The sequence below is a fragment of the Anopheles arabiensis genome, chromosome 2 (assembly GCF_016920715.1).
Source record: "Anopheles arabiensis isolate DONGOLA chromosome 2, AaraD3, whole genome shotgun sequence".
NCBI classification, from domain to species: domain Eukaryota; kingdom Metazoa; phylum Arthropoda; class Insecta; order Diptera; family Culicidae; genus Anopheles; species Anopheles arabiensis.
In genome coordinates this window covers 54,946,082-54,968,199 of record NC_053517.1, presented here as the reverse complement: position 1 = coordinate 54,968,199, position 22,118 = coordinate 54,946,082, and the positions used below count along the sequence as shown (strand labels likewise).

Here is a 22,118-nt window from a genome sequence, read left to right as displayed (position 1 = left end):
TGTGAAATACACACACGACGGTGCTAAAGATATGGCGAATATTACATGTATTCTTATCATTTTATCGCTGGGTTTCATCTACGGACAAAAGGTATGCTAGCTGTTGATTTAAATCGTTTTTATTCAAATGCCACTAGTGGATTTACATTGTACCTGGTTTTTTACACATCTCAGATAAATGGTTCCTCTCGCGAATTGGATCCCATTACGACCGAAGCACCACTAACGAGGCTCATCGAACATCATATGTCTATTCAGCAAAAGCTCGCTACACAGCGTGTGCCTAATTACAGCAAACCACCATTGGCGCGTGTTTCAGCACTCACTAGTTTCGTCCAACATCTGCACAACTCGAATCGCACATCAGAATTATACAAACCTTTCGTAGCTAAACAACCTACAGACACAGCAGCTCACGATGAACAACAGCCTTCGAACGCTGGACCAGTCCAGCTTGGTCTCAGTAATTTTCTGCTGGTGCTATCCAGTCTCTCTAATCGACCGCTGAGTGATCAATCTGCCGCTTCCAGCTCTGGTGGTGTGATCAGTCAAGGCATATCCACTGTTCAGGAGACATTTTCTCAGGTTGGTAGTACAATTCAAAATGGGATTAATTCCGTGTTTGGCACAAACCAGGCGAATCAAGCATCTTTATCGGCCAATTGGAATCCTGCACGTCCCATCTCAAGCGCTGTTGTGACCTCCCAGCCCGTATTCTGTCCATCAGATTGCACCATGGGTAAACATACACGTAAGTTTTAGGCAATGTACTAATAATTTAATGCCTATGAACATTTCACAGCCTGTGGTGTTGCCCAGAAAACTGCCTCGTTTCGTGTTTTAGGTGGCGCTGAGGTTACACCATACAACAAATATCCGTGGATAGCTGTATTGCAGTACTACGATCAAAACGTAGGCACTGGGACGCTGATCAATGATCGCGTGGTGCTTACAACCGGTAGAACCGTTTCTTCTATGATTATTTTCAATCAAATTAAAGTTATATTTGGAGTTTTTGAGCCTAATTCTACCACTGAAAGTACATCCAGGAGTGTGTTCGCCGTCACCAGAACGAAACTTCATCCACAGTACAGTGCATCCAATTTGCTAAGTTACAATATAGGGCTTCTCCAGTTGGCAGTGCCAGTAACCATCACCGACAACTTCATGCCCATTTGTTTGCCCAGCAGAATTAACACATTTTCCAACACAGAGGCAAAACTGGTGGGCTGGGGAGCTCGTGAGCTTGGTGGGGAATCGTGGAACAAACTACAAGAAGTGACTATTCCTCTGTACTCATTCGATGAGTGTCGCCTGGCCTACCCTAATTCAACAGAGAATAATATATGCGGTGGTGTGTTTGGCCCTGCACCGAAAGACAAGCATAAGACTTCTTGCGATGTAAGTAAAAGAGAAAAAGTGCTACCATTGCGTGTATTTAAAACATAACGGTTTACTTTTTCAACAAAGGGCGACGAAGGAGCTGGACTTATGTATCCCTGGCCAAACGACCCATCATTCTTGACGCTCATCGGTATAACTATCCAAATTCCGGGCGTTGGTTGTGGACAAACGAACGAACCTGCAGTATTTACTAAGCTTTATCCATATATTCCTTGGGTGCAGAGACAATCTGCCGGATGCTACTGTAAAGCTTAGAACATGAACTATGGCTTAGATATTGAATTTGTTCCGCTTCACTCATTACGGCCTGATCATTTTTTTCGTAAATAAATAACACAAAGGTTATTGAGCTTAATAAGCTTCATATTTTACATTGCACTTTTATGAATAAAATGTATTTGTTATGGCAATTTGTTTTTTTTCGGTTGTTAACCCCAAAGAAATTGGGCTTACGATAGCATTTCTTTTAAAGTTGCACCTGAAGCCAATGACCTCTGTGGGGTTGGAACTGCAAACCTGTTTTGCAAGAATTTTGTGCAACGCATTTGGGATGCTGCGATAGCGATCGTTCGTGATTTTCTTTTCTTCCACCACCGAAAAATCAAAAGTACTCGCCAAACAAAACGAATCGTGGCATAAAAGTGTCTTCCTTCCTCCCCGCAGGTTCATTAAAAACTGGATTTAACCGTCGATCAGGGCGTGCACAAAACGTTTGATTTGCCCGCAATTCCGTTCAGTTTGGCGGTGCCACTCGAACAGAACAGAAGTGAAATTGGTTTGTAGAAACCATGCAAGTGATATCTGTGCAGTTTTGTTTGTTAAGTTGTTTAGTGTTTACCCATGCACACCATGGTGAAGTATGTTGACTATACTGACTCGTGCATTGCGTTTTCTACTAAAAAAACATTTTCTTTAGCAGGAGCATAAAGAACCAGCAGTGAACAGAAAAGCGGTGGAAAATCCACGCGTGTCTCCGTTAGGCAGTGGAGTACATCACTTTGTAGATGTTTCGCCCAATTTGCTTGCAGTCAAAGAATCGGGTGCAAGTCCCATCACGGTCGCCACAAGTTTGCACGATGACAGTCCAAACAATTTCCCTCCTAACTCGAAATGGCCAATTCCTCAGGCCGCTATTGACGTCCAAAATTACCTGAACCAAACAGCCAACAATATCACAAAGCCTGTCCAGAGTTCGCTAGCCACTCTTACGTTTCCGTCCCTCTCACTCAGTGATCCTCAAAGTGGGCAATCTGTGGTACCAAGCAAACCCAACCAACTGTCAATAATACAGCAGGTTTTGAGTAATTTTCAGGGAAATAACAGCACTATTGCATCTTTCTTTCAAATACCGTCGAGTACCACTACTGAACCTGCGCCACAAACAAACAGCAGTTCTGTGATGAACGATCCACCGCCAAACCCGGTGGCAGAACTTGTAACTGCCTCCCAGAACACTTTCAGCAACGCCACTAATGCAGCGCAGCAAATCACTAATCAGTTAGGCGTGAACATTCAGAATGGATTGTTCGGATCGCTAGGAAATCGGCCAAGCAATGACGAGCCTACATCCGGCTCTTCCGCCAACGGTTCGTCAAATCCTATACAAAGTCTCATCGATAATACTCAGGCATCGTGGAACAATGTCACGGGAGCGGCACAGAATCTTGCTGGACAGTTCGGTGCTAACGTACAAAACGGAATTTCAAACATTTTTGGCATCAATCTCAATCGACCCAGTAACGACGAACCAGTGGTTCAATCGACAGAACCTGGTGCTACGACTGAGGAAGCTACTTCCACCACAGCTAGCAGTGAGACATCGACCGGTACGTCAGAGACCACGTCCTCCACTGAAACAACCACTACAGAAAGTCCTAAAACTACATCCACCACAGCCCGTGTGCCCGCCATATATTTCCCACTGGTAAACCTTGTAAACAAAACTCAATCGTTGTTCAACAGTTCTACATTGGTCCAAACTGTTACTAGCCAACTGGGCACAAATGTTCAATCTGCATTCCCAACACTTTTCATTCCCCGGCCTGCCCTTAAAACCGAATCAAACGTAAATGAGTTACGCGACGTGAATGATGCGCAACTAGTTAACGCATCTGCACAAAATGTTCCTCCTCCAGTGCCACCAGCTTGTCCGACGTGCACCAGTAAGTATTAAGTAGTAGGGTTCTTCCTTTAAGTATCCTGACTAAAGATTATTTTTATTTGTTCAGGTGCATGTGCGTTTAAACCATTCCATGGACAACGTATTGTTGCAGGTTCAAATGTGTCACCTCACAATAAATACCCCTGGATTGCGTTGCTAACTTACCTGGATAGCCCCTCCGGTCAGGGGTCTTTGATCAACGATCGTACTATTGTAACAACCGCTACCATCGTGGAGAGCATGCCAGTCATCGTGCATATACGCGCACTGCTGGGAGTGTACAATCGTACTGATGCAAGCGAATCAATTACTTCTAACGAAATAAGCACTGCCCTTGTTCATCCCGGCTACAAAACCACGAATCAATTTGCTGACAACATTGGGCTACTGATTCTAAAGGATCCGTTAACCAGTTTCCAACCCATTTGCTTGCCCGTTGCAACCCCAGAATCTCTCCCCGCCCCTAAAGCTACCGTCGTTGGATGGGGTGCTAGTTATCCAAATGGACCGTTAGCCGAAGTTCTCCAGGAAACCGAGCTTCAAATGCATGCCCCTTCAATATGCCAGACAGTTTCATCGCAAGTATCTTCAAACAATCTATGCGGAGAGTCATCACAGTTAATCCCGAACGCTGCCAATACATGCACGGTAAGATCACAATGCTGGCAATTTATACGAAAAAGAATAACTGTATCTTTCTACACCTTCTGCAGGGCGATGGCGGTGATGCATTAGTATTGAAGAATGGTACATCTTGGGAATTGATCGGTGTCGCTCTTGATATTGCCGAATTCGAATGTGGCAAATCTCGCCAGCCCGCTATGTTTACTAGCGTTGCACATTACCTGGAATGGATAGCTACATATGGACCCGGTTGTTTGTGCCATAAAGGATAATTTTATCGTGTAGTCGAGAGTATTGTTTACTCAAAAATTGTTTTTTATTAAACAAACGATAATACTACTTGTGCCAGCTCTTATTAAGAAGCGGCTGAATTATGTAACATTTGAGAAAAAAATAAAGATTTCCAATAATTTTGCTCGAAACATTGCAAAATATCATAAAACTGCTACGATATGTTGATTCATAATCTGGACAGCCTCAAAATTCCTATTCTAATCTTCAAATTTACACATGCACCTATTAAGTTTTTAACTTATTTTAAGTCTTAACACTTGATTCTGTATGTTGGTGGGGAACTTTGACTTTTTTAGGGGGAATTTGTTATCACAATTTCACAAAATAGCATAATTTACCACACTCTCCCCCCGCGTATGAACTTGTGAGTGGAGAATGAAATCCTACATGCACCTTAAATGGTGGGAAAAGCTCCAAAAAGATTGTAAACCACTGTCCTAGACCGACAGAACGACCGTCTTAAATACAACGGGGTTTGGGTGCTGTTTTTTTCTTGTAAATGAATAGAACCCACGAACTGCTACGCAAAATGACGGTCTTTCCTGTACGGCTATCAATGCATTTGTTCAAATGTAGTTGTTTTTTTGTTATTATCGCTGCGTAAAAACATATTTTTATGCAAAAAATCACAATTTTATTCGGCTGTTCGGAATGTAGAACAAGATAAAAAATCTTGCTTCGCATTCCGGACAGAATTAAACATGTGTTTTAACTGTTGTTTACGCGTTGATAACTACTTCGACAATGGATTCCACTAGATTTTAATGTACGTGGACGCGATTAATAGGAATTATGGAAGAAATAACACTGACGTGGGTTTGAAGCAAAACTGCTAAGAAAGCCTCTGGTGATGAACTGACCGACAGAAAATATGTATTTACTGTGGGGTCAGACAAATTTTTAATGTATTGTAGTATATTATGAAAATTATTTAAAAATAAAAAGTGGTGTATATGAAAATGTTCAATAAACACATGTCGAATGTTCGTAATTTGAAGCATAACGGTATTAAGGCTACATAAGCAAATTAAAAAAGTATGGGTGATATTATGTTGTTATCCTTTCACATGATATTCTTAAATTTGAAGATCATGAATCGTTGCATTTATTTGTGTGGTCGCATATAGCCTGTTAAACTCTAAAGTGTCTTGGTGAAATTACACGTAACAATAAATATACCACTATACTAAGACGCTTCGTTAAAACAATCCACAGTTTCTTTTGAAGAACATTCTACAATACTCGCTGCAAAAGGCACGACCTGGTCCACACTACATTCTTATTTCTTTTTTTGCGGCGGTCCTTGTAGCCAGAACGTCTCCATGTCTCCTTTACCCTGTTTGGAAACGTATCAAATCGTCAAAACGCTAGACAGTCTGGATTGCTTTGCTGTACTTACCTTGACGGCTACCTTTCCACGATACGCCAGTACATATCCAAGCTTTTTGAGCTTTTGTGCAGTGTATCCAGACACCTGGATGCAATCCGTCTCTCCGCTACTTTCCATCCGCGAAGCTGTATTTACCGTGTCACCGAAAAGACAATACCTCGGTACCTTCAATCCCACGATACCGGCCACTATTGGCCCAGAGTGAAAGCCTATTTTGACTCCTACTCCAGGTAGATTAAGCTGCCGTATACTGTGTAGCATATCTAATGCCAGATCAGCCATGTGCTGCGCATGAAATGGATTTATGTCCGGAGCTCCACTCACCGCCATGTACACCTTTCCAACGGTCTCCACTTTATAGGCCATCGGTGAATGGATCAACTCATCAAACGCACTAAAAGCAGCGTTCAATGTGTTTACCGTGGTCATGGCGTACTTGATCGAATCATCACCAGTGATCGTTTCCTGTACCTCGGCGAATAGTACTGTCACCTCTTCGAAGCTCTGACAGGTCTCGTGAGGATTCTGACCCTCACGCAACCGTTCGGCTATCGAGCGAGGAATCATTGAGTACAGCAGCTCATCACCTTGCCGTTTCCAGGAGTCAGCGAGGGCAAGCGATGTTTCTAGTTCCTCAGCCCGTTGTTCCTCGCGTTCACACATCAAATCGAGCCGGGAATAGTGTGAAAATCCAGAAAACACCATCTCGCGGCTAAGCCCGTGAGGGTTGAGATCGTTTAGGTACAGTCCCATTTCACGTAATTCTTCCAAGTTGTTGATGCTGTGCAATGTTTTAAAAGGATTTAAATCACTTCTTTCAATTTGCATTTTTTTGTACATCGATATTAAAAACTTACAGGGGACTGCATAGAAATACAAGGGAATTTATGTCTTTGATGTAACGCATTTCACCTTTCAACAAAATGCTGCGAAGCCCTTGAGAGCCCCGCCGTGGAATGGAGGTCATTATCTTTGCCGCATCTTCTGTCGAGGAGCTCGTATCCACCTGCGATAATGATGTTTTAGTATCGACTATTTTCGACTCGTCTTTTGTGCCTTTTGCAGAAGAGCCTTTCAGGAGCTGTATCTCAAATAAAACAGTTTGCAGCCGTTTAATCTAGTAAAAAAAATTTAAAAAAAACGAGCAAATATACGTATTGCGTTAAAGCTAATGTGCATTACAGTCAAGACATGGTCCCTACATTTTCCCAGGTGAACGTTATACCGCTCGGACGACGAAGTTTGAAATGATCAGTTACTTTTGCCCCGAGCAGTTCCGTAGGTGATCGATTCACATTGTTCAGCATCCATGACTCGATGAGTTTCTCGCCCACGGCAGTAATTTTCATTTCCTCGTTCAGGATTATAGCGAATGGGAATAAATTCAGCAACAGTTTACTGTTCACCGGTGTCAACTGTAGCTGTGATGGATGTGCTTTGATATGAACACGCCGCTGCATCTGTGGGAGAGGTAACAGCACATAGATTGTATAACTTAATTTTATTTCACCTCCAATTTCATGAACAAAACACGTACATATTCACGATTGTCAAAATCCAACCGATACTTCACGATAACCGTCTTCAAGCCGCCTTGTGGTGCAATTGGTCCCGATGTACCACCAGGAGTATCGTTCTGGCTTTCCAGTACCTTGATGCTGACGTCCATTCCGTACAACTGCTTGGCTATTTCCAAAAGCTGCCCTCGAAGATACTTCGAGAATCCGGTCCGTGTGCTTCTGTACACCAGTACGGCACCATTTTCATCCACTTCCGTCAGCTGCATAGATGGGCTTTTCATCTTGCGATAAGTGAAGCGCATCTGCAGGTGAATGTTATCCACTGAATGTAGAAAATCGCAGAAATAGCGACCTGTTGCCTTGATCAACTCATCGTAACCGAAATTACTAAAGAATCGAACGAAACAACGTCCGAAAAATATCATAAACTCATCGAACGGTTTTCCTGTTATAGCCGAAAGTGCTGCTGCAAGGTCAGGTATCAAATTATCCGGATAAAGCTGAAAATAAGAACGTAGAAACAAAACATGTAACTTATTGAAACTTTTATGTTATTTCAAACTCTCTCAAAATCCATACCTGGTGTGTGTTGAATACTGTATTTTTGCATCCCGTTGTGAGTAGGGCCTGACGCCAAACGAATTCTCCATACTCCAACTGTTGATTAATAAAAAAACAATCAAACGCAAAATCAAACACTTTGGGTAGAGTTCAGTGAATCTTCTGCTTCTGCTATCCTAGCTGTTGTCGGGCGTTCGGCGCTTGCATCTGCTTTAAAAATGCGCAATTTTATGACTGTGTCGTCGGAGCTTTTTTACTCAGTCAGGACACGAACAGCCAGTCTTGTTACTGCTTAAACACTCATAAAATTAACTCCCGGGGAGAAACAGCGCGATTTGTATTCATAAGCTATCTATTTAGCTCGTCCATATTTATGTGAATAATCGTAAAAACATGTTCCTCAAGAGAGTGCACGTATTATCAGCACACTCTGACCCAAAATTTCATCATAATTCATTGAAATGTTAAAGCACTGAAAATTTTATCATCAAACAGTTAAACTTGATGTACAAATTTCATCATAATGCCGCTTAATGTTAAAGCAGTAAAGTAACGATAGCCTGCTTAGGAGCCTTAAAACCCACGGATTACTGAACCCATAACCTGAGTCACCTGAACAAATAAGATCCAATTTTCGTGATAAGCCGCTACTATTACTGTCCCATTCAGTAGTCACCCCACTGGCTTGAATCAAAAATCGATACAATTAAATGATATTTACCACCAAACGGAAGCGCACTGAACGTAATATTTACCTGTCAAAATAGACTCTTCCGATGTGGAAACCGGATGTAATTAACACGGCATCGCTGCTCGCCCAAAGGGTATGTAACAATATGCAAACTATTAAATAGTGCACTCCTTTTAGCTAGCGAGGAAACCCTCGCATTGTGGCAAGAAGTGGTTATTACATTCTAAGCTTCGTCGATTTTCTTTTGACACGGAAAAGTAACTAGTAAGAACCTTCTTTCTTACAATGCAGCTAAACGATGAATGGCAAACGATGTTTCAGGACCTTTTTTTGAGGTGAAAAAGGTCGACTTGTATGATAGCACGATACGATCAAACCACTTGACTACTTAACAGACGAAAGAGACTCATAAGGTCCTAAACTTCTATAGTAATACAACAACAAGTTGATTGCTTCTTCTAGACACATGTCTCTAATGACACTTTCCAACTTCTCTGGTAACAGCTTGAGATCGGCTATAGCTAAAGAAATGGACAAAGAATATTTTTTCTTCGTTGTGGTGACAGTATTTATCAGTTCTATTAATCGTTATCGGGCTGGTACATAGTATCATTGGATTGTTAATTTCAATACATACAATAAATTTCGTGCTGACTCTATAGTCAATTGAAATTTCAACATCACGCATTCCAACAACAAGTAAGTTAGATATATTGCATCCGTTTTGTACTGGTATACTACCATAACTATAATATACACCTTTACTTCAACAATACATCTAACTACTTGTTTTAAAGCTGACACCTTTTATCCAGCACTTTTATATCCTTACTATTATCCTAGTGCATAATTACACTTGCAAAAAGGTGTAAAGCAACTCTCTAAGCATGAGATGTTAAATATTACCCAATGTTTGGTGTAATGGACTTTTGAACCTAAACCTTTAAGAGTGGCACAGTAATAAGCTCAGTTTTTAGGCCGCCACCCCAAGCCACATAAAATTAACAGCAGCCGACCGGCGAAGGTTTCAAGACGGTAAATGTAAAACAAATTACCTTCCATTTAAACACGCCTTAGCACACTCGTATTTTGTACCGTTCCGTTTTCTTCACTACCGCATTCTACACCGTCCTTCCCTTGAGCAAACCTTCTTCGGTGCTGTCTACTTATTCTCGCAGTATTAAAGATGAAATATTATATGTTTGACAGCAATGAGGATGATAATAAAACAGAAACATTTCACTACATACCTGTACAAAATGTTGAACACTCTCCAGTAGCATTCCGTACATGGTTCCACCGTTGCAGATCTTTCAGCACACGTTCCGAGAAAATCTATATAAAGATGGGTTCCGTATTCACCCGCACAAATGAAAGGTTTTCAAAAATACATTTCCTCCAGCGTAGGACATTCGGCTAAACCATTGTTGTTTTACGAGAAAAGCATACATTATTTACATTACAAACAATTGAACTCTCCCTTTTGGCAAAATCCTATCTAAGCTACGATAAGCTGAAGAACGAATATTAAAAGAAAAATCATTCTACCAGCCGGATGAACGCGATAATATTCTTCTTTCCTAATACGTAGACAATGCACATATTATACTCAATTACACCTATAACATCCTCTCCAACACACAATTCAGCAAACAGTATTTTATTCACCAAAAAAAAACGTGTCGCCATGTTCTAGGTCAATGTCGCACAGACAATATTTTCACAACCAGATCCCTTCACTCGGGAGTGGTTATTTTTATCTCTCTGTTTACCCCGTATCATTCGTGACAAGCGACGGGGAAACTCTTGAACCATTTTGCTTATGTTTGTATTTAACTTCTTTTCCCAGGTACATTCATTCGTGCGGCACAGGTTCTGATTGCCGGCAAAATAGCTGGGTGGTTCCCAAATTAGCATAAATTTTATCCACAAATGGAACGCATATCTCGTCCGATCTTTAGTTAGATGGAGATTCTGCCTTGAATTTAGGCGCTCAATGCACCATTCAATCGGAACGGTGGATAAAAGCAAGTTCTGATAATGGAAAGGCGTCCGCACATGGGTGTGAATTTCTCACATAAGTTCGTTTCGCGGAAAACAAGGCACCGGTATCATCTTTCCTTATGATTCTACTGCTGGTAGTCATAAAGCTTCCCTTGCCTTCGGGCAGAAACCGTTTATATTTTAAATAACTTCTCGGTGCGCAACATGGCAACTCTGTTATGTTAATGGGAAAGAATATCGATGTTTCTCTACATTTCTTCTTAGTATTATTTAGCATCAGTTGTGTTTCGTGGAGTAGTTTTTGGTAGAATGGGTACACGGAAAATTCTTTAACTGTTTGAATTTAATTATAACTTTGAGCTTTATTCCTATAACTTTAGCCTTCAGTTATTTTGGGATAAGTATCAATACGAAGCATATATAAGAGTATTACATCTCGCTCTTTTTTCATCCAGTGATATAAACATCTAATGAAAACCTTTCAAAGAAGGATGATTTATTATGCTTTGAGGAAGTTCACTGTCGTCCAGTGGGTTCAAAGCGAATAAAGTATCGCTTCCTCCGTGCGTAAAGGGAGCCCAACGGTTCTCAATAAGCCAACGAGAAGGGATCATTGAAATATGTAACAAATTGATTTTACTCAAGCTCCTGGTTAGATAGTAGATAGGTGTCGAAGATGATTAATGGATTACTCGGCGTAATTTAAGCAAGAACTTGAACAACATGTGGTGACCTCGCTATCCATAGGATCAGCACAAAATGGAGCAGCCTGGTAGTTTATTAAACAAGCTGTAAGTAAAAAAAAAAAAAAATACAAAATTATGCTATATGTCGCTTTGTTGTAGCGCCGGATAAGTAAGTAAGTAAGTGTCGATTTGCTCTATTATTTCAATTTTCCGTTTTTAGCAAGAGAGCTTTTGTTCATTGACTCTTTCAAGGGTAGCCATGATTTATTCCCTTTTGTGGCCCAACTACTTATTCCTAGCAAGGAAATATGTAAGTCTAATAAGTCTGGTAAACCCCGTCTAGACTGTTAAAATCAAGATTAACCGTGTAGATTGTTTTAAGCTAAGAAAAAAAACAAGTTACAACTCTGAATTTTTAAGCATTTCTTAATTGTACTTTATGTCTTGAGTTGTTAAAAATGGTTTTTACAATTAATGTCTTAAATTTGCTGAAAGACATGACAAATCATGAAATTACGTTGTGCAAAATTCAACTGAAAAAACTGTTGCTTCATGTGCGGCTAAATACTTTTTAGTGCACCTGCGTTATGAAGCAATTGACATCATGTTTAGTATAATGGTAATAATAATGTCAATAATAAAACAATAGTACTGTATGCACCCATATATAGCCCATTCAAAAACATTGGCATCCGTTTCTTCTGCTCCAAGAATTCAAGGACACTGCAAGTGTTCTCAGTACTTGGGGGAACATTTGCGCACTCAACTGGTGTCACCTAGAGCAGCTTAATGTCTCATGCAAATCGACATCATATCCACATTCGATATGGTCTGTAATAATCGAGTAAATTGGCCTACCAACTGAATAACGCACTACAAACAAATCGCTTTTACGTGACCCGATTTTATAGGTCTTACGTTGAGCAATGAAAGGTAAGGGATGTAAAATCAGTTACGTTGAATTTCGAACAAATGGATTTACCTGTTTACTGGTTTACTATCTCTACATACACAGCACATCGTTGATTTTTTGAACCCGAACAGAGATTTTCTTAGCAGTGGTGTGATTCGTTGGATTGTTGTTAAGACTATATCCTAATTTGTTCAAGGCTCTTCTTTTTTACATTTTTATTGATATTCCTTAAAATCGGACCAAACTGAACAAAATAAAAAAAAACTCAAAAACAACTCCACACGCTCCGTAAAATGAAAAGTTTTGTTTCATTTTCTTTTACAAGACATTATGTTAAAGAATGCTGTCCAAAAGTGCTTTAGAAACGATTTCAATACAATAACATTAACTTTTCTTAACTTTTTGTACCTGGGGACCAATCATCTTACACCAATCAAGGAAAATACGTTTCTTCTCGGTACTTTTTTCTATTCTCTCTAGAGCAATACAAAATTAAACTTTCATTTCGTTGCCGTTTCATCCACATCTTCCACCGGTATTGTATAGTATTCGTACATTAGTTCTTCCCACCCAATCGCTACTTTAGGCGACAAAATTGTTGTCCTTCTTTTTCACAGCAACATAATATATGCCTTCATCGAATCCCTGAGGATAAACCGCTCAACAAGCATTGCGAAATAGAAACACTACGGAACTAAAGAATTTTGATGCATATTTCACCTCTCCAACAGACAATACAGAAAAATGTTATCTAAAAACTGGGGACAATCTGTCACTGAAGATTTACCCGTAAATGCCCGAAGGTTGTGCAGATTTTTTGTATGGTTTCAAAGCACTTCGGGAAAACGTCAATGGAAGAATGATTGGGTTTCTCGGTAATCTTGTATCTTGGTGTTAAAGTTATCTTGAATTTCCATCATTATTACAAGTTTTTCATGAAACTTATGGAAGGTTCCATGAAGTTCGCTCTCAAAACGGAGATGTCTTTATTGGAATATATGCTTACATATGCTTTTCTATGTTAGATAAGGAAACCCGAATTCTTGGAATCCGAATTGAAAAATTTGTATGCAGTACAAAGTTTATAGCTTTTTTTTTTAAATTTATTTAAAGGAGGTAAAATGGTAGAGCAACATAATTCAATTCAGCTCGCTAAGTCTTCACTTCTTCAATATTGATTTTTGTCTCAGCTCAAATGTATCTAAAATTAACACTCTAAAAAGGTCTTGCAAAACCTTTAATCAATAGATACATTCCATTCGTACACTTTAACCAATTAATGATTCAGGGGAACTGAGGTACAAATTAAATTTTGCCCAAAGGTATCAAGCACAATACCCTGCTTTTAGTGCGAACGTAGGAAGATAACAGTGGCCTTAACGGCTTGTACCGAAATAGCTTTGGTACCACGCATCATGCCGCATCAACGAAATCCAAATAAATATATACTCCTTTATCAAAGGAGTTTCACGGTACACTTGTTCTTGTTGACAAACAATTTCAGTATTTTCTTCACAGTCATGTATGCCCTATCACGTATCCAATCAACTGAGATTTGCACGATATTGTTTTTTTTGTGCATATTGGAACATTTTTTAGTTTTAAGCTTTTATAAAACAATGGAACCGAGAATAGCCAATGCAACATCTTTTCAGTTTACAAGAGAAAATTTTTGTCGTTGTTAACGTTGGCTTAACAATTGCGATAAAGTTATTAATATACAAAGCATTACTTTGCCGTAAGGCATGCATCATTCTTCTTCTCTTCGGCCCAAGCTAATCAACCGTACAAAAATGCGAATCACAATCTTTCTGTGCCAGTCGTAAAAGTAAATCGATTCATTTTTTATGTCCCATTGCATACCGACGTACGCTCCCGGGCACAACTCCCAGCAAACACCAACACCGGCCACAAAACAAACTGTAGCTGCTTTAGCAAACAAGCACCACTACAGCCCAGATTTTCGCTGCCACTTTCATTATCGCTGTCAATCATGCTAAACCATTTCGCGCCATCTGCGACCAACTAAAACACTAAAACATCACTGCCAAGCACTGCTAGGTTATCCACACTGTCAACTCATCATTCAAACCCGTTGAATACGTTATCAAACGCAGCACAAGTCACACACACTTTGCCGGACGAAAATTAACATACTGTCATCTGTTGGCGCCACCACTCTAAGACATGCTTTCGTTGGTCAGATTTTCTTCCGCTAACTTTAACCAACACACCATTCACTGCGAAGGAATTGGGTCCCTCAACTCTTTTGAATACCATTCAATCACAATCTGTAGCTAAGACTACTTGAATGGCACAATACACACCTTACACAGACAAACTATGTAGATGTGCGAACCAAATAAAAAAACGGATTTCACCCTGTTACGGTCGCTGCATCATTCTAGCCGACTGTTCGATACAGAGCAAAATCACCAAAATCACAAACGCCTTCACCCGCTCGAGGTAGCGGACACGACTGACGGACACAATCGTTACATGCTGCTGTTTTATAGAGACGCGTTCGGTGGAGAGAATCTTCGGGACCGACTCAAGAGCATGTCGTGCAAGAGATGGTATCAGATGCTCTCCTTAGAGGCGGAATTGCGTGTGTCGGGGAAAATTCGTTAATTGAACAATCGTTTTTTTATAATTAGTGCTTCTTACTTAAGGGTGGTTTTTACTCATCTTCCATAAACTAGTAATATTTAAAAAAAATTCACTAGCTATTAGCACTAATTTTATTAACACTTTAGATTTTGAAGAACCTTGCTCAACCTATGTAAGGCTTTATACAAGATTACTAAACATATTTAACTAAGTAAAGTAATCATCAGCTCTTGATTCAATAAATGAATAAAAAATTACCCTCGATAGGATTTATGAAGATTCAATCAACCAATCAACCAATCAAGCAATCTTCCATATTTACAAATGGTAAATTAATTTTCACCATGAGTTACAAGATTTCCATACCGTTACTCCCTTGAAATGTTGACGTATTGTATACATCGTCTTACTCAACAAACTTAAGTAGTGTTCTAAAGCTCTACAGGCCCAGATAGAAGTGTACCTTACGCCCTACAGCGTAAATGAATTCGATTGATTAGTATCGCCAAACACCGTTGGCGCAGTCCAGTCTTAAGATGGTGTCAAAATTAATTGCTCAATTGATCGGAAACTAGCGGCCTTTGACAAACTAACCGCCGCCATTAATCATGAAGATGATTGCTGTTCTCGTCGGACAATCAATTGCCTTTCCTCGAAGCAAACTTTTTTGTAATACATTTTTCTTCATTTAAACTCACTTGCTCTACGATTTTCCGACAGCTACACTAAGAGCGGATTGCAAGGAAAATTCTCCGTATAAACAATTTCTCTCTTTATTTAACGTTTCTCGCTCCCTCGCTCGCTCTGTATGTCGCACTGTAGTTCGAAATTCAACACGTGCTAATAATATGTCTGTGCCACGTTCCGACGATACTGAAGTATCGTTTTTCAGAGCATACAAAAAAAGGTTAATAAGTATTTGGAGGTAATTTTTTATCCTACTTTACAATATATGAAACAGGTTTGCGGTTTTTGTTATAATACTGAGTGTTTGAAATCCTTTTCTTGCAGAGCCTAGATTGTCAATCCGAATAGATTTGGGTCGGTACCGTGGTACAGTCATTGAATCACACAATTTAACAATATAACCATCACCGCCTCTATTTCCGTATCAAGCGATCCCTCCAGTCGCAGAATTAACTCTTCATATTATGGAGATACATCAATACATCGCAGATAGCCTGGCTAAGGCGAAGCAGTCCCCCATCATCGACTATGCATTTTGTTAATAAAGACAATTATGATCAATCTCTGTGGATCACGGAATCTCTTTTGAAAACGTCCTTCATTCATCGATAAAAATGGAGGGAGAAATAATAAAAAAATGGTTTCAAGTCGTGTTGTTATTTCGGATCACCCTCTACAGCACAGAGAATAAATCTAATTTCATCTAATTCGGAGTTTTGCAGTCACTTTCAATGTTGTTCGTTTCCGTTTATTTTATCATATTGTCGGGCTGAATCGAAATTATCATCATGTTCAACTCCTTCTCAGCATGCTTATTCTAAATATCAGTTAAAAAAAACAACAACAACAAAAGCGTTTCGCATGATCGCAAATAAACGTCTCCCCACTCAACTGTTTCAAGTAATTTAACTTCGTTAACTATCAATTGGCGTTCACTGACCAGCACAATACGCGATCACTACAACGTATTGCGGCTTGGGCGCGCCTTTCTCGGGCATTGGCACCAAGACTTATCGCACCCGCGATAAGAAAGTTTGTTTGTACCACCGAGCTTCCCTTTTGCAGTGGATTTATGGTACAAAAATAATAATTTACATCAACAATTTGTTACCAAACAATCACAATCATACACAAATAACAATTTCCAAACAAGCGAAGTCCCTAATAATATCGAAACAGAAACACTATACATGGTATTAATATTAAACTGATCGATACTGGCACAAATCTGGCGCTTCCTGCTTTGGCGTTTTCTTCCTTCAAAAACTCGTACAGCGGTTTGTAGTACTCGAGCAAAGCATCACTCCGTAGTTCCGTTTCGTCCGTCATCGCTTTCAGTGCTTCCGACCAGTGCACCGATCGACCAAGCGAAAGTCCCGCGCGTAACAAATCACCAGCAGCTCGCGATCCATCGATGTCGCACTTGTGCAATGGTTTTGCCGGATCGTTTGGATCGTACTGATTTGCTGCCGTACAGAGTGCCTTGTGCAGCTGCAGGTCCAGGATGTGCGCTATGAAATACGACACATACTGGCTATCGTATGGGATATGGTACTTTGCGCCCGGATCAAAGTCATCACCATCCCGCTCGACCGGAGCAGACACTTTTTGGTACTCTTCGCGAAGCTCCCACCACCGCTCGTTCCAGCGCGAATAGTCTACCTTGCCGGCGAAAACTTCCCAGCGCCACATATCGATCAGCAACCCGAACGGAAGAAACGCCACCCGATCCAGGGCCTTTTGATATAGTGCATTAATGTTCTCCTCATACGTGTCATTGTACCCCTGCAGTAAGCCAATCTTTTCAAAGTGCTTCGGTGTAGCTACGGACAGTGAAATCGTGTCACCGACCGCTTCGTGGAAGCCCGGATTTGCGCCACTGCGCAGCGTTACCGGCTGGTCCTTGTACAGAATGTAATAGTTGATGTGGCCCATCTCGTGGTGAATCGTCACAAAGTCTTCCATATTCATGCGGGTGCACATTTTAATGCGAAAATCCTGTCGATCGCAAAAGTCCCACGCAGACGCATGGCACGTTACCACCCGGCCGTCCGAAGGCTTCTCTATCATTGCTCCGCGAGCCGTATCGTAGCTCATGCTGTTATCGGGTAGACCGAGCCCCACGTAGAAATCGTTCGCAATTTCAAACAACTGTCGAACGGTGTAGTTCTTCGCTTTCAATGCTTCCGTTATGTCCAAATCGACCGTATTTTCGAATGGCTTTGTTCGCTCGTACAGGTTCAACCACGACTGAGCCCACATATTACCGAGCAGATGTGCCGGAATGTTGTCATCCTTTATCCGCTCACCATAGATGGCCTTCAGTTTACGGTGGACGTATTTGTGCAATTCGTCGTAAAATGGCTTCAACTCACCCCACAGACGCTTCATGCCATTGACGAAATCATCCTGTTCGAACGAGGATCTCCATAGCTCTCCCATGTCTTGGAATCCTCCCAGCTTGGCGGCACGGTTCATCATGTCTACATAGGTCTTAAAGTCGGGTTTCATGTTGCGACCCGTAACGCGCCGCCACTCATTCCACACGTACTGCAGCTCTTCGAAGTCCTCCGACTTGGCCATTATTTCGTACAGCTCAGGATCTAGCGAGAGCCTTCCTTCAGAACACTTCCGATCACGATACGGACAAATCGTAGCACTACTGTAAATGTTTTGCATTCTGCCCAAGGCATGTTGTAACTGCAATGCAAAGTAAATTTATTTTCCCAAATTTCCTACAATTGTTCCATGTAGCATTTACTCACCTTAGTTAGATCTTGGGCGGGCAGCTTGTTGATTGATATTTGCGTTAAAAATTCGAGCTGGCGACTTACAATAGGGTCCGAAACATCCTTCGGATCTACATCGGCAAAATATCGATTGTAGTTTTCCAGCACGAATTGAGTATTTTCCGCTAACACGTCCGTAAGCTGTTGCTGCAGCTGAGGATTGCCTACGTCGACCTGTGTGACATACTGGGCCCTCACTTGCTTAGTACATGCGGTTGAGTATTGTTCACTGTATCGTTCAACAATGTTTGGCATTTGTGCCGCCTTAAATTTGCGGTTTTCCTCCTTCAGAAACTGGTACAGAGGCTCGAAGTACTCTAGCAAAGCTTTGCCGCTAATCTCTCGCTCTCCAGTTAGCCTCTCAAGTGCATCCTCCCAATCCTCACTGTATCCAAGCGAAAGACCATCGCGTAACTTATCTCCAGCAGCTTTGCTCCGGTAGAAATCACATTTGTGAAGTGGTTGGCCAGATGTTTGCGATGGATCGTACTGTCCCGCTTCAATGCACAGGGCACGATAGAACTGAAACTCTAGAATGTGTGCCAAAAAATACGCAATATACTGAGAGCTGGCCGGGATGTGATACTTTGCTCCCGGGTCGAAATCTTCCTCCGACCGCGTTACCGGAGCATACACCTTTTGGTACTTCTCGCGTAACTTCCACCAGTGTGCATTCCACTCGCTCTCGTTGACCGCTCCGCTGAAAACGTCCCATCGCCACATGTCGATCAAGTATCCGAACGGTAGGAAGGCCACCCGTTCTAACGCCATCTCGAACAGTGCATTCACGTTGTCCGCCTGGCTGTCTTCGTACTCGTCCAGCAATCCTACTTTACGCAGGTGGTTCGGTGTGGCCACCGACAGGGCAATGGTATCGCCAACCGCTTCATGAAAGGCTGGCGTAGCACCAGTACGAAACAGGTTCGGCTGATCCTTATACAGTATGTAGTACATAATGTGTCCCATCTCATGGTGAACCGTGATAAAGTCCCCCATATTGATGTTGGTGCACATTTTTATCCGGAAATCTTCTCCATCGCAGAAATCCCACGCAGACGCATGACAAACGATCTTCTGTGGCGGTTTTTCAATCACGGCTTTCGCTCCGTAGCTCATAGCGCTGCTGGGCAACCCAAGGCTCTGGTAAAATTCGTCTGACATCTCAAACATTCTGGTCGCATTGAAACCCAGTTCCTTCATTTTGGCTGTCACGTCCACCAAGCTTGCATTTGGGAATGGTTTCAAACGATCATACATGTTAGCCCACGATTGAGCCCACATGTTACCCAGCAGATGTGCCGGGATCATAGGGTTCATCTTATCCATACGATCGCCATAAAGCTCAAAAAGACGATAGCGCACGTAGCTGTGCAGCTCATCGTACAGTGGCTCCACCTCGCTCCAGAGTCGTTCCAGCGTCTCTCGTAGCTTTGGATCATCGTACTTGGATCGCCACAAGGCGCCGTAATCCTCGTACCCATTCAACCTCGCTGCCTCGTTTACCAGCGCCACATACTCTTTATAGTCGGAGCGCATCTTATTGCCAGATTCCTCGCGCCAGCGACGCCACACATACTCTAGCTCGTCGTAATTATCCGATTCAGCCATCACTTTCTCCAGCTCGGGATCGAGCGTCCACTTGGAATCGGCAGCATCACACTGCTGATTTTCATAAGGACACACTTCAGCTAGCTGATAGGCTGTATCCATTTTGCGCAACACACGATTCAACGAGGCCAGCTTTTCTGCAGGCAGTGCTGCCGTCCCGAGATCTTTCAGCAATCGGAGCTGCTTTCGAATCTTTTCGCTACGATAATCCTCCACATTGGCGCTCTTGAAGTGCTGCTCGTAGTAATCGTTCCGAAACTTGGCATACTCCAGCGACACGTTGTTCTGTGGTTGAAAGTGAGTTAGTTAATCATTTACTTCATTGCATCGGGGAAATTGTACCTACCTGCACTTCCTGCAAATATTCATTCTCCGTGTCGGTCGCAACATTCCAGTTCGCTATCGCATTACGGTTACATAGAACCCGAACGTCCTGATCGTATTGTTCCAAAGTGGCTGCCATCTGTTCTTCAGTAAGCGCTTCTCGCTGCACTACCACCTGTGGTAGAGACTGAGAAGTCCTCCCGTACCAGACGCACAGGAAAACAAGGTACACAAATACCTGCAAACCATGAGAATAAATTACAACGCACATAGTGGCAATTGTAGTCACGAATCTTGTGTATTTTGATCGATAGCTAATTTTTGCACATCAACAGTTTATTAACTCGCAACGAAATTAATCGCCTTATTGGATGGCTACATTTTATTACTGGCAATACAGCAGACAGTTAGTACTTACAGATAACGCTGAACCAGAAGAAGCATCTGGTTAAAAGAACACCACTACTGGCAGCCCAAAATGGCCGATTAGATTAGATGGTTTACAGTCAAACAATGACGACAAATAATTAACTCACTTGTCATTTACAACACTCGCTTGGTACAGTCGTAAAGATATTTCAACGCAAAAATAAGATTTTACCCTTTGTAATACTGTGGTACTTAATCGCATTTTCAACCCTGGATAGTTTAAATTGTCTTAACACAAATGTACTAAATAATCTGTACATATATTGTACATCAATCCATGATAAAATTCAAATAAACCTCATCATAATTTGCGTCATTCCAGCCTGAAGGTCGATCCGGTGCCTCCGTCAAAAATGCTTCCTCTTAATACCAATGAATTTGCAGAAATCGATCAACCTACTGCAATGCGCAGGTAACCACGTGCTGCTGCTCTGTCAATACACTGCCAACCCATCCGGATATTCAAGTCACGAAAGCTTCATCGCCCAGCACCCTTTTCCCTTTCGTTTAACTCCGTACACTTACCTTCATTTTCCGATACGTGTGCGGATACTCGTTATGCTACCAGCGAGCAATGTACGCCTCTCCAGTGCCGCCAAACGATCGTCGGTATGCGAACGGTTCCGACACACTGCAAACCTTCCGTTGTGTAATGGTTACCACGAAAACAGGCACGGCAAACGCAAACGCTTCGTTCGGTATTAAAATCACATATTATTTCGCCGGCAGAAGCGTGCTCACACACCTTCGCACCGTCGCGTGGCTGGTTATTAGCTTGACCACCAGAAACTGGCCGTGCTGTTCCAATCGTACCTATCGACACTGTAGTGCGGCTTGGGCGTTTGCTCCGCTCTGTTCAACTCTGCTGGATCAACTGTCGGAGAACTTTCCATGCATTGCCGCTAATATGCTTTTGTTGTTACCCGTTCGCGCAACGCGGTTGATCATTTTTTGTACCGCTTGGACGGGCGAATCCAAATGGTGTGTGGTTTGAAGTTGGTGCTCGAAACGATCGGGCGAGGATTACACGCTCCCCTAAGCGCGCTACACTCACACTCTCAGTTTCGTTCGGTTCTGCCATTGTACACACTCACGCATTCATCCGGCTTATCACTGCTTCTCTCCAGTAGTACGCATCACTTATCGAGGTATGTTATCTTCACTGCTAATACCACTACTCATGCTAGAAGGGTGCCACTTGAAACGCACATTACGGTGCAGTGCCATCCATAATCGCGTATTAATCGCTTGCATTCACTCTACCTATTCAGATTGCAACAAAAAGGCCAATTTTATTCTGCACTTGTGCTGTTGTTGTTAACGTGCCGCTTAATATTAGTACTCCCAAATGAAGCGCTTAATATTAGTACGCGTACTGAAGCGTGTTACACAACCCCCGTCAAAGACCCAAATAAAAACACGC

At 41.8% G+C, this 22,118-nt stretch overlaps 4 protein-coding genes across 14 annotated transcripts; 2 read left to right on the top strand and 2 right to left on the bottom strand.

Annotated features, from left to right (window-relative positions):
• Positions 1-31: 31 nt before the first annotated feature.
• On the top strand, positions 32-1,770 carry LOC120908517 (plasma kallikrein-like). Its single transcript, XM_040319592.1, has 5 exons — positions 32-91; positions 175-585; positions 637-751; positions 803-1,401; positions 1,471-1,770. Exons 1-5 carry the CDS (start codon positions 32-34, stop codon positions 1,657-1,659), a joined length of 1,374 nt encoding a protein of 457 aa, XP_040175526.1. The 3' UTR covers positions 1,660-1,770.
• Positions 1,771-2,144: 374 nt separating this feature from the next.
• Positions 2,145-4,744, top strand: LOC120893440 (mucin-5AC-like). Its single transcript, XM_040295331.1, has 4 exons — positions 2,145-2,261; positions 2,324-3,566; positions 3,633-4,213; positions 4,279-4,744. Exons 1-4 carry the CDS (start codon positions 2,193-2,195, stop codon positions 4,459-4,461), a joined length of 2,076 nt encoding a protein of 691 aa, XP_040151265.1. The 5' UTR covers positions 2,145-2,192; the 3' UTR covers positions 4,462-4,744.
• Positions 4,745-5,564: 820 nt separating this feature from the next.
• LOC120893441 (soluble guanylate cyclase 89Db-like) lies at positions 5,565-14,726 on the bottom strand. Of its 11 annotated transcripts, none has more exons than XM_040295334.1 (9): positions 14,576-14,726; positions 12,318-12,492; positions 9,896-11,438; positions 7,973-8,050; positions 7,411-7,893; positions 7,076-7,333; positions 6,731-6,990; positions 5,883-6,654; positions 5,565-5,819 (listed from the first exon to the last, which is right to left on the bottom strand). In XM_040295334.1, exons 3-9 carry the CDS (start codon positions 9,935-9,937, stop codon positions 5,763-5,765), a joined length of 1,950 nt encoding a protein of 649 aa, XP_040151268.1. In that variant the 5' UTR covers positions 9,938-11,438; positions 12,318-12,492; positions 14,576-14,726; the 3' UTR covers positions 5,565-5,762. The 11 variants fall into 11 exon arrangements, with proteins under 11 accessions (XP_040151268.1, XP_040151273.1, XP_040151266.1 ...); XM_040295339.1 differs by having other exon boundaries at positions 9,896-10,061; XM_040295332.1 differs by lacking the exon at positions 12,318-12,492 and having other exon boundaries at positions 14,112-14,726.
• A 1,526-nt stretch (positions 14,727-16,252) lies between these two features.
• LOC120898219 (angiotensin-converting enzyme-like) lies at positions 16,253-22,024 on the bottom strand. Its single transcript, XM_040303766.1, has 4 exons — positions 21,221-22,024; positions 20,289-20,504; positions 18,311-20,227; positions 16,253-18,245 (listed from the first exon to the last, which is right to left on the bottom strand). Exons 1-4 carry the CDS (start codon positions 21,224-21,226, stop codon positions 16,707-16,709), a joined length of 3,678 nt encoding a protein of 1,225 aa, XP_040159700.1. The 5' UTR covers positions 21,227-22,024; the 3' UTR covers positions 16,253-16,706.
• Between the last annotated feature and the right edge of the window lie 94 nt (positions 22,025-22,118).